Source organism: Psittacula echo (assembly GCF_963264785.1).
Source record: "Psittacula echo genome assembly, chromosome: 10".
In the NCBI taxonomy this organism is placed as follows: Eukaryota; Metazoa; Chordata; class Aves; order Psittaciformes; family Psittacidae; genus Psittacula; species Psittacula echo.
The window spans coordinates 1812020-1824666 of NC_137741.1; the positions used below are offsets into that span (position 1 = coordinate 1812020).

General features: G+C 42.8%; 1 protein-coding gene across 1 annotated transcript in view; it reads left to right on the top strand.

Annotated features, from left to right (window-relative positions):
* Positions 1–12647, top strand: part of NEO1 (neogenin 1) — a gene marked incomplete at its 5' end in the record, with an annotated part of 189249 nt that overhangs the window by 91812 nt on the left and 84790 nt on the right. Inside the window, one exon of the mRNA XM_080626581.1 lies at positions 222–358. Within this exon, the coding sequence (XP_080482707.1) occupies positions 222–358 (137 nt within the window). The remainder of the gene's footprint in view (positions 1–221; positions 359–12647) is intronic.

Sequence of the window (12647 nt, forward strand, 5' to 3'; positions counted from 1 at the left end):
TGTAGTTGAACTTCATTTTAAACGTGAAGCCAGGGTGTCGGATTTGATTATGTAGTTAAAAATCCCTCACCCTAACATGGCTCCGCGTAAACGGCACCTACAGATACTGTGTGCAAACACTTCTTCAGCTTAAATAGACATTTTGGACTTGTGTGTGCTTCTGCGGAGGCACTGTTGAAGTCAGTGTGTCTGTCAGCTCACCCATGTCGTGTTTTACACAGCTCTGGAAGGTTTCTCCTGCTTGCGGGGGGCAGCCTGGAGATCAGCGAGGTTACGGAACAGGATGCTGGGACCTACACCTGCATAGCGGACAATGGAAACGACACCATTGAGGCTCAAGCAGAACTTACAGTTCAAGGTAGGTCCAATACTTGATTTTCAGAGAGAACACATCTCCAGGTGACCTTTTGCAAGGGTTTTATTGTGTGGTCAGTGAAAGACCCTGTGTTGTGGGGCTTGTGCCCCATTTAAAACAAAATAAAACACCCACTTCTTCTAATGGTGTTTTGTGGTATTCTGATTTATTATTCAAACTGCTTAAAATTTCACAAGGATTTAAATGGGAATTTACTTATATAATGCATCTTGAGCATGGTTAAAAGCTGCTGTATATGTTCATTTAATATTAAATGTGGTCAGTGCTATCTGAAGGAGGAGAAAGGCCCGAGTGTGGTTGATTACATCTGAAAACTCACCTTACAGTGCTATGACTTAGGTCTTCCTTGTCAAGGACATATATGAAGAGTTTTTCATAATCCTTAAATATACTGTTGAGTTAGTACTAAGTAGATATATATCTAGGATGATACATTTTACGTTTCTTAGCCATGTTTCAGAAGTTCCAGGTATGCTTCCTGTGTATAAGAGGTAGAGAAGTTCCAGAAATGAAGAAGGGATAACAAGAGTTGCTCAGTATTGACCAGCCAAAATATTCCTCTTCAGGAAGTGGCATATGGAGGGAGGTTTATACTGACATTCACAGCATTTCTGCTGCGTTACAACTCTATTTAACCACATCTATGTAAAACTGAACAGCAATTCTGCACCTTATTAACAAACACATGGAGGGGAATCCTCTCCTTTTGTTACCTATACCTTGAGCTGCACCTTGTGTTTTATCCCCCCTGGTCTGGGCACTTGCTCTCTGAGCATGCCTCTTGCTTTCTATGGGTTACTGGTACAGAAGTCAAGTGTTTTGGCCAATTCTGCCCTTCTTTCAAGGCTGGGGAAGAACACCTGAGGCCTGTACTCTCTGTGGGGCTGCTCAGATGCAATAGAGCTCTACTTTAACTCAGAGTGTTTTGTAAGCCAAGAAATTCCGGGCATGCAGAGAAAACCCCTCCACATTTTTCTTCCCTTGTTTCTTGAGCCAAAAGACTGAAGGTGGTGCTCTGTCTTTTGAAGTCCTTGTGTGTTTGATGCAGTGTAGCACTTGATGGTGGTTGGATGCAACTCAGTGTGCTGTGTTTAATTCAGTTCTGACCTATTTTGCAGAATGGGCAGGAGGCCGTGAGTTTTATGGGCAGTGGCAGAAATTAATGATATTAATGATACGATGTAATTAAGCTAAGCAAGTGATAGATAAGACTGAGTTATAACCTTAATGAAGGATGTACAGTCGGGTCACTCGAGGGATGAAAGTGAGCTTGGGAAAACTCTTTTGTTCCTTATCTAAACTAATGGAAATGATTTCTTTATTCAATTGTAAAGATACAGAATATGTTCTGCCAGATCTTTTATGCTGAAGTTTTCTTATACGCCTGGCACAAAACCCCAAAAGATTTCTTCTAATGCTTGAGTATTAAAAGAGATTAAAGATGACAGAGAATACATTTTGGAAAGCTGCAGTTCTGATTTTACTTCTTAGTTCTAATCTAAATTCTGCCTTTCCTTTGGGAGGTTGCTGGAGAGAGTAATTGTATTTCTGCATTACTGTAATTTGGTGAAGGGTTGAATAGTTTGAATAACTGTTCTGTGATCACTGTATCATTTTCTTCTGGACTAGAAAAATTGCCATCTCTTCCCACCTAATAACTGCATGATTTTGCTTAATTTAAGCTTTTTCTGTCAGTCTTAGAAATTAGTCTGGCAGAAGTTCATATGAGAAAGCCATTTTTGGGGTATCTAATTCCCTTGTCTCATGTATTTTTCTGCCTCTCCTCGAGTACCTGAGCGTGTGTGGAGATTCAGTACCATGCTAGAGGTTGTACTGAGACAGTCAGTCTCTTTTTTTCCTTCTATTACCATTTCACAGTGCCAGTTCAGTATGGGTAAGATGGCGTTGTTTGACAGTGTTAAGACAGTTGAGAGTGAAGCAGTGTTCCTATTGATGCCTCTTAACTGTTAGAAGCTGTAAGCTTAAATTGGGCATTGAATACAAAGACTACTTGTTAGATGTCACTTTGCTGCAAGACCGCTTTCCTGGATCCTTTGACAAGGATCTAAGTCCCTGGAAGCCAGCAGGCCCTGTCTGTGATGTGGTACCAGTGGCAGGAAGCTGCCAAGCAGCCGCTGTGTTGGAATGATTACTTGCATCTTCACTCTTCCCTGGCAGTAGGGATGAACTGGCTGATTTTCCTCTTTCAAGGGTAGGGTGCCATGAAGCGTGGCATATCTGGGTTGTGTGCTGTGCTCAGCTGGCAAGAAATACCTGCATCTTGGTGTGCTGTTTGTGTGTTTGCACAAGGTACGCCTTGTTGAACAGGTTACCCTGTGTCATTTAAAAAGATTTGTATTGCCTTAATGTTTGGTTTTCAGAAATGATTGGATTTTCCTGCATACATCCCTGAAGGGCTGGATCTGGAAACATGACTTTATTAGGAAGGATTACTTGGCTAGAAAGGTACTTAAGGGTCCAGAAAGATATTACACAAATTTGTTTCCACAAAGCTGAGACTTTAGGGGCTGAAGTTGAGTGCTTCTGAACCCCATTCATGCTGAAGATAGTCTTTAGGGACACAAATCAAGCGGATAAACATGTGTACAGCATTGGACTTACTCGCTTCTTCTGGACTTACTCTTGGGTGCAAAGAGCATGTCATCATGCTGAGCACCTCGAAGGTACTTTTGCCAAGGCAGGTTACTTCCCACAAAGGGAGGCAATAATTTGCTGTCTGAAAACCTTTGCTACAAAGTCAAGTTTGTTTTAACTGTGTTGACAGAGTTCTTCCCCTTGCTGTCAGCAGGAGGAATGGTGCTGGGGACCAGATTTATTTACATCACATGTAATGAATCGAGATCACTAGGAAAAGTTGTTTTGCTCTCTTCAGCAATGAAAGAATCTGTAGTATTTCCGTTCGATAAGGTGGAAAGTGATGAAAGAAAAGCTGGGGAAACAAGAAGTACATGTATTTAAAATGCAGTCAGCTGGCTTCTGTTCAGTCCTAAACCTGTGGCCTGGAAGAGCCATAGAGGCAGTTAAATACGGGGAAGGTTACAAGTTCATTCTTCATCTGGGAAATGTTTCAGATTTATTGCTGTGCCTGGCACCCCTGGGGATTCTGTGAATGCTGTGGCTTGAGTTAGGTCACTGCGTGAGCTTCCTGTCGCCTGTCTTGGTACTTATGCTGCAGATAATGAGTTTAGAGGGAGTTTTCTCTTTCTGTTGAAATATTTACTGCAGTTAATAATGAACCAGAAAATAATAACCCCCCCAAAATTCCATTTTCCTTATGAAATTGATATGGCAGGTCTGAAGGCTTTAAGAGAAATGAATCACTGTGTTACTGCGAGAAGAGGCAGAATAGCTGCTCTTCTGTTGTTATTACCTTGCAATGATTGTTTGGAATAGCAGAAAGTTGGCTCTTGAGCAATGTAAGACAGCATTCAGTGTCTGATAGCGTATCTTAAACACTAGGCATTAAACACCTTGCTGTGTTAATGTACTAAAATTAAAGATGGGAAAGTTTTATTTACGGATCTCTAGTGATAAATTGGAGCTTGCACACAGCAACAGGCTGATCACTGCCTCATTTGTGCTGCCAGGGCAAGCTGTATGCAGATAACAAAAGCAGAATAAGTGTTTTGATAGAATCACCAATTCTGTGCTTTGAAAGGAGACCCTGGAAATATTTTCAGTATAGCTGGAATTGTGATAATGACAAGTCCTTACTCCATCAAATAATACATATATTGCAGTTGGTCCTGCAGTGTAAGGAAACACTTGTGCTTTCTGAGCAAGGGCTGGGGAGTAATTTAGATAATAAAAGCAACTGAGATAAAGTCTGCATTTTGTCTGCCAATAGGTTTTAAATTGATAGTCAGTGACACAACTGGGATTGGGAAAGACGATGTTGTGTCAAGGCAGAACTGTAGTTGGTTGTGAGTCTACACTAGACCAGCTGAAACAGCCTAGAAAGGTTGGATCAGATGATCTGTGATGTCCCCTCCAACCTGGGATTCCATGATTCTGGCGATCGGTGGAGCACACCTAAGTGTGGCACATGCAAAACCATCCAGGATGGTGAAACCTGTGGTCTTAAACACGCCGGAGCAAGGTTTGGCACGCTCAAAAGCCTGCAGAGGTCATGCTCAGAGAGAAGCAATCTGGAATCTTTATGGGTGTTCTGCTTCCATTTGCCGATGGTGTAATGTGTGTTTCTAGTCCAGGAAACACTTTGGTTACTGATGGCAGGTAATGATTTTTAAGCTTTTGTATTTGAAGATCTTGGCTTAAGATCTACTTGTGATTGTATTTCTGTCCATATATGCATTCTGTTTTGATTCACTGTTGTTTATATAGTGTAAGGCTGTTGATGAGGCTTGTAAAACAGCTTGAAAACTGTCTCCCATTTACATTATTATTGAGAAGTAGGGTCTTTGGTCAAACAGCTCCTCCTCTATCATTCAAATAAGAGGAAAATGTACTAGGAAAGCGTAAGGAAAGAAAAAGAACCTTACTGACCGCTGAGGTTGCAAAGAGGGAACGTTCAAGCCATTCACTCATTTAGTTTCCCCATCTTGCAGTTTTATTCAGTTTTATTTCCTAACCCACCTGAGTTAAACTTACGACTGGCTTAAAATCAAACCAAAACAGTTGCTGAGGGAAGAGCCTTAATGTAAAGAATCTTAGACTTGTCTTCCAGTAGCACATTTAATCTTGGCTGAGGTGGGTGCATTGCTTAAGGTAATGCCATCCTTCTCAAGGAATTGTAGATGTTTGGGAAACACATTAAACCCTGGATTAAATCCTGTAGCAAGGGAATAATACATCTGGGTCACTCTTACTTTTGCATTAAGCTTTCAGTATTATTGGAAACAATTCTAGGGAAGAAATTTGACCCAAGACTGAAAATTGCTAAAACCTTTCTCATAGCTTCTAGATTATCTTCATCGATTTCTGTTTCTAATTAAGCTCAGTGCTGTATCTTGATAACAGGCTGCACTTCAATTACACATTCAGCAGATAACTGCACTAAACCTGATGCTGGCGAAGGCTTGGACTTTGGGACAAAGTATCGTCTTTTCTGGTTATCTCAGAACCATTCTGGTTGAGGAAGCTGTTGATGGCAAAAAGAGCCCCTTAGCTTCATGCAGGTTGTATCTTTTCCTTGAAGCTGTGATGTGACTTGCATTAATGGTCTTTGTTCTGTAGTGATATAAAAGATGTGCTGTAGGTCAGAGAAATCTGAGGTAGGGAAGGTGAAGGTGTGATTTGGGTCATTACCATTGTGCTTCACTGTATTATAGAATCAATCATAGAATCATAGAATAGTTAGGGTTGGAAAGGACCTTAAGATCATCCAGTTCCAACCCCCCTGCCATGGGCAGGGACACCCCACACTAAACCATGGCATCCAAGGCCTCATCCAACCTGGCCTTGAACACCGCCAAGGATGGAGCATTCACAACCTCCCTGGGCAACCCATTCCAGTGCCTCACCACCCTCACAGTAAAGAATTTCTTCCTTAGATCCAATCTAAACTTCCCCTGTTTCAGTTTGAACCCGTTACCCCTTGTCCTGTCACTACAGTCCCTGATGAAGAGTCCCTCCCCAGCATCAGTGTAGGCCCCCTTCAGATACTGGAAGCTGCTCTGAGGTCTCCACGCAGCCTTCTCTTCTCCAGGCTGAACAGCCCCAACTTTCTCAGCCTGAAAAAGACTGAAAAGACTTTCTAATAGTCCTTTCTAATAGTCCTTTCTGAAAAGACTTTCTAACAGTCCTTGCTGCTGCTCTTAAGTGAAGTTTAATGTTCATGGAATTGTACAGTTGACTTGTGGATTCAGTTATGGATTCAACTAAATATAACTATAGGTACCTTGCACGTAGTTTTTGCCTCTCATATTTGTGTTCAACACCAGTGTTAGAATCATAGAATCCCAGCCTGGTTTGTGTTGGAAGGGACCTTAAAGTTCACCCAGTTCCAACCCCTGCCACGGGCAGGGACACCTTCCACTGGAGCAGCTTGCTCCAAGCCCCTGTGTCCAACCTGGCCTTGAACACTGCCAGGGATGGGGCAGCCACAGCTTCTCTGGGCACCCTGGGCCAGCGCCTCAGCACCCTCCCAGGGAAGAGCTTCTGCCTAAGAGCTCATCTCAGTCTCCCCTCTGGCAGGTTCAAGCCATTCCCCTTGGCCTGTCCCTACAGGCCCTTGTCCCAAGCCCCTCTCCAGGTGTCCTGGAGCCCCTTTAGGCCCTGGAGCTGCTCTAAGGTCTCCCCAGAGCTTTCTCATCTCTACCCTTGCCCTCTGCAGCTTGGGCAGTGCGGCTGGAGCTCTTGTTGGTGAAGATGGAGGCAAAAGAGTTGTTGAGTACCTCGGCCTTCTCCATGTCCCGGGTGACCAGGTCTCCTGTTTCCTTCTGGAGCTGCTTTCCTAACTTGGTCCCTGGCTGCTCTGAGTGTCTCTCTGTGCTCCTCCCAGGCTGCCTGTCCTTGTTTCCACCCTCTGAGCCCTGTTACTAGTGAAAAGGTTATAAACAACTATTGAGAAACATACATGGAATGGGCAGGAAGGAGGAGGTGGTTGGTTAATTTAAGACTATACCAGTGGCTCAGGGTTTACCTGGAGACCAAGTGTGGCCACTTGCGTGAGATGCCTAACTCTGAATACCAAATGGGCATGTCCACACCAGTAAATGGTTCTTTGCATTAAGCAAAACATTGAGGTTTTGCTGCGTTTGAAGATACTGTGAGCTCATTTCTCATGCCCACTATTGTACACAGAACGTGGGTGCAGAGAACCTCCAGTTGCCTCTTCCCACCTTCTGAGTCTTCCTGTGGGGCTGATGAACTGTTGTAAATTCTTTTGGTCTGCCTGATTTGTATCTAACACCAGGAGAAACCCTTGTCCAGTTCTTGCCGTGTTTCAGGAGCAGAGGACGTTAAAGCTTGTTGAAAAGCTTGCCACAGCTCTGAATAGGGGCACAAGGATTTGTTTTCTTCAATTGCAGTTCAGAGCAATGAATGAGCTTTGGTCCGGTTCGGAAGGAGGATTCCTTTGGAGCAGTGCAAGTGTTTAAAATTCAGTAGTGGTGTTACAAAGCAATGGAAATGGAATGCTGTAAGGAGAAGCACGGGGGAGCCTCCACAGGCAGTGACCTCTGCCTTGTTGCTCACTCCTGGGTTTCAGTGTTTAAAGGGGGCAAATGCTCTGTGAAGCTCAGGGCTGGGAGGGTTTTCTGACCTTTCCTGGGGCCAGCGTGAGCAGAGGCAGCTGCTGCGGGCTTTGTGCTGTGATGTGAGCAGTGTCTAACTGCTGTGGCCAGGGCAAGTGCAGGATGGTTATTGAAACCTGGTACTGAAGGCAAGGGTTATGTGTGTGTCTTGTAGAGGTGCAGCCCCTGTGGTATGACCCATCCATGGGTCAATGAGTGGTGTGGAGGCTTCAGACTAGGCACTCATTATGGTAACAGATGGGGTTTGGTTTGAACTGTGCTGCAGAGGTATGAGTGTGGTATGTGCAACTCTCCACCCACTGCAGACCAGGATGAGGAACTGGAAATGGGTGTAAGCATCTCCCTGAAGCTTTGGCACAGGATGGGAAAGGCCACGTTTGTCAACCTGAAATTATTCCCACTCTTTGATCACACCATAACTGGGAGTGTCCTGCTCCTGCTGCATCCAGAAACACCATTTTGCAGCACGTGCTCTTCCCAGCAGTGGTGACTTCCTGATAACCAGCAGGAAGACCCGTGGATGAGGCAGCTCACTGGGTGTGGACAGGGAAAAGCTGCCTGTAGCAACCCAGTGCAGATAGAGCTGCAGTGATTGGTAGGTAATAGTATTGCAAGGTAGGCTTTTGCTCTTAAAAGAGTATCTTTTCTGAGTACCTGACAAGCATTTATCATAGGATCCCAGGCTGGTTTGCGTTGGAAGGGACCTTAAAGCTCATCCAGTTCCAACCCCTGCCACGGGCAGGGACACCTTCCACTAGAGCAGCTTGCTCCAAGCCCCTGTGTCCAACCTGGCCTTGAACATTGCCAGGGATGGAGCATTCATCACTTCTTTGGGCAGCCTGTTCCAGTGCCTCACCACCTTCACAGAGAAGAGCTTCTCCCTTATATGTAATGTGAATTTCCCCTGTTTGAGCTTAAACCCATCAACCTTTGTCCTGTCGCTACAGTCCCTGATGAAGAGTCCCTCTCCAGTATCCTTATCATGAGGTTCTTTACATGAAACACCCATCATTCGCTAGACAATTTGATTAGTGATTAGAAACTAGTGATTGATTGATTGCATTAGGGAAAACTGTCTTTGTGTCATGTAGGCACTGCATAGTTTTCAAATGGGCTTTTCTGGTACCAGAAAACCAGTTGCAGAACAGTCCCAAATGGTGAGGTGTTAGTGAGGACAAAGAGGAGATCGTTTTGGCTATGTAATTGTAACTGGATTGCATGGAGGGTGGGAGGTAGTACGTCCAGAACTGCACATGCAAGGACGATGAGGTAGGTCTTGAATTTAAAACAAGCTTTGTGATTTATGCAAATACATATTTTATATATAAGCGTATATATAAAAAATATATAATGGATATTATATATCTAATATGTAATATAGATATAACATACATATAGACACATATATATATATAAATAAAAAAATACCATTAGGAGAGACAAACCCAAATGATCAGTAACCCATACAATTTACACAAATGGTTTTCTTTGTAAATGTTCTTGAGTAATCCTTGGGGATAATGAAAACGTTACTAAATTAAGCAGCAGCGTCTTAAATATCTACAATGTAGAAACTGATATTGAACTATGGGAATTGTAAAAGCTGGTTTCTCTTTTGGCTAGAATTTCTAATAACTGAAGGATCGTCTTAACAGGGGTTAGAACCAGCTGCTGCTTTATGGAAAGAAGTTTCCACGGAATGGCTTTTAAAAGAGAATAAGCTAATGTTGTTATCAATACCTTTGGCCTAGACGGTCAGTTACAGAAAATGCTTTTTCTTGCCTGAGTTTCATATTAAGAGCTATTTGTCTAGTCTCCAGCCTAAAAATGTGCTTTTTGGATCAGGATTTCCTTGGCACAGGATTTACTACCTTGATTCTGAAGTCGGTTATGTGATGATTTGAAGTATCTAACACTGCAGGTTAGAGACACGTGCTGCAGGACAGGGCAGGCCGTCCTGCACCAGTCTTCCACTCACTAAAATGCCCATCAGAAATCGTACTGTGGAGGTGACTGCTTTCATTTGGGAAAAGACAGTGTGAAGGCTGCCAGCTCTGTTTTCTGTTCAGAGGTTCAGTTTGTTTCTGGGGGAGTGTTCGTTATCAGAACAGGTTTTATGGCTTCCTTTCCAAAACAGGCTCCGGGCAGAACCTGTTTATCAGTATATTTATACAGGCTCCATTTTACATTAGTATATAGGGCCAAATCAATGCTTAAAAATCATAATCACTGGGTATTAGTTGGGCATCTGCTCATTGTGTATTTTTGGTGGGCTCTTTGCAAGTAGTGTGCATTGAGTGAAGAGTAAATACCACTTCTCATTCCCCTGGGAATGTAAATGAATTTAAGGCAATTTTAATTAAAATAATAAAATAAAGAAGGCGTTTGCCTGCCTGCTTTAGGCAGGAATAAGTCAGTGAGCATCTCCATTTGCTTGGGTGAGGAAAATGAGGGAGGGTCTGTTCCTCAGGATGGGAGGTTGCACATAGATGAGGCTCTCAGTGGTGGAATTAGTGGTGGACTTGGTGATCCTGGAGTAATGGTTGGACTTGATCTTAAAGATTTTTTTCCCAACCTGAACAATTCTATGATTCTAAAGTTGATTCTATGATGTGTTTTCTGATAGATTGTTTGGAACAAAAAGCTCTGTTTCCATGAACTTTGTCGTATCATGCATGAATATACATGGTACACTGTATGAAGTGTGCTGTTAGGTTCCTTGTGAGTAAGGCAGGAGGAATAATGATTACTGGGTGGAAAGTTCATCCTCTGCACAACTGACCTGATAGTATAAATGACGCGTGGTTTTCAGGCAGTGATGTAGGAAAGGTAATCCAGTGGGGCAGCCCAATGGCTTCGTTTTCCAAGTGCTCTTGAATCCTTGTGAAGGATTGAAGTATGTAGTAGATAGCATCAGAAACCAGAGATAAGCTATAGGGTTATTTATGATTGGTTTTATTCCCTATCAAAGAGATGTCAGAATTTCAATTACAAAATAAAAGTGGAAAGGTTCAGTAGTAATTTTTAAGTTGCATGTGCCAAAGACTTCCAAGGAATCTGAATGTGTGAACTGAGCAGCTCATTAAAATGCCTCTTCCTCCAAGTGAGAACTCTTTTTATAGAAATTGTACCCTAAATTGCAACTATTTTCTCTGTACATCAGGGTCAATCCTCTGTGTTTAATTGGTGGAATTTGAGTCTTGGATTTATGGGGTTGAAGGTTGTGGTTTTTCCATTCCAACAAATATGTTTGCATTGGTTTTGTAGTGCCAAATTTCGTGCTGAGATCTGAGGGTGATGTTGAGCTGGAAATGCTGCAGAGCACTGTGCTTAAGCAAGTCTCCCGAGAGAGGCCATCCCATAAAGCATACATAGTTTCTTTCAAGTTAAATTTTTATGATAGTTAAGCTGACTCTCATACCAACAGATAATTTATTTCTCTAATGGGAACTGGGTTACTGCAGCTACTAGAGGTCTCATTATGAAAACTTCCCTGCCAACGACTATAGTTGATCCCAAAGTTACAAAGATGAAACAATTGGGTTGTATGGAGGTTGGCTGTTATCTGTGGTGACTTATTCCCTGCCCAGTCCTGCTGTTAATGAGTTTGTCTTCAGGAGGAGAATAACTGAAAAGAAAACCACCATGAAGTCTTGATTCCTCGACTAAGCACAGGTTCTCTGTTTAGCGCCAGTTGACATTAAACATACGGGTTTGTAGTAGAGGTGAAAGCCTTTCAGGCAGGTGTGATCTGCATAATAAAGCCCTTACGTGCTCTTCAGTGACACGTTGAGGCTCAACCTTCAGGAAGGTGCTGGAAGGAGGCCTACGAGAAAATGTGAACAGAATCCAAGCGACTGGATAGAAGGGAACTGGACTTCCAGCAGGGTAGTTAATGGCTAGGAAGTGGCAGGAGACAGTCCCAATTCCTGGCAGCTCTGCTCATGTTTTTCATTTTCAAGGGCTGGCTCAAAGATTTCTTCCATGGTCGTTCTTCCCTTGCATTCTTAGGAGCTTAGGTACAGTCTCAGCATAGTGTTGACCAAAGCACTTACAAGGGAGGACATAAATCACTGTGCTGTGTGGTAATTCAGAGCACCCTTGTGCTCCAGAAGTGGCATTCCACAGGTTACGTGCTTCTGGCTTGCGTCAGATGGTTTTAGTTTCAGTCAAGTATTTTGTTCTGTAAATACAACTTGAGTATAAGGGTTCTGTTGTGTTCATCCTAAGTCACAGCCCTTGAAAGGCCCAAAGAAGGTGGCCTTGAACAACCTATTGTAACCTTACTGTCACTGGTAAGTTAATACACAGAGCATAGGCTTACTAAAATTTTATCTTATAATAATATATATAGTACAATAAATGTATTGGCTGCAATGGCTGTAGGCATGCAAGTTGCAAAATCTACCCAAAGAGCATTGAAGGCAGGCTTTATGCATAGTGATGAAGCCAAGAGGCCAGAAGTGCAATTTAGAATATGTCAGTCTTTGTAATGAAAATCTCTTTGGAGATGAGTTTAGCAGTTCAGAGCGTCTGAGAGTGGAGCCAGTGCAGTTAAGCATCCATTTTGGTAAATTCAAATGTTTCATTACCAGCTCCGTGTGATGCTTTAGGGACAATTTTTAAAGCATAATTTTGACATTCCTATGCCCTTTGGGCAAATAATTTTTCTTCAGCTTTTCCAGCACATGTATAATTAATAACTTTGTTTACTGACAGTGTCAGCAGTAACATAGCTCTGATTTATAGGCATTATCTTTTGCCTGTTTGCTTCCTTTCAGGCACATCATGAGAAGCCACACAGGATAAACCACATCTCAGGATGGGGTTCTAGTGAGAAGATAATAGAAATACAGTGCAGGATCACTATCCTGTTGTATTTTCTTTGGTGCAGAAAAAAACAGAGCCCAAATTATTGTGCTTTAAATAGCAAGTTGAAGCTTTGTTTTGGATGGCTAGGCAGGAATTTGCATGGGGCAGGAAGGGAAGATAACCACGGGAGGCTTTGAGAGATGGAAAAGGAGTGTGAGTTT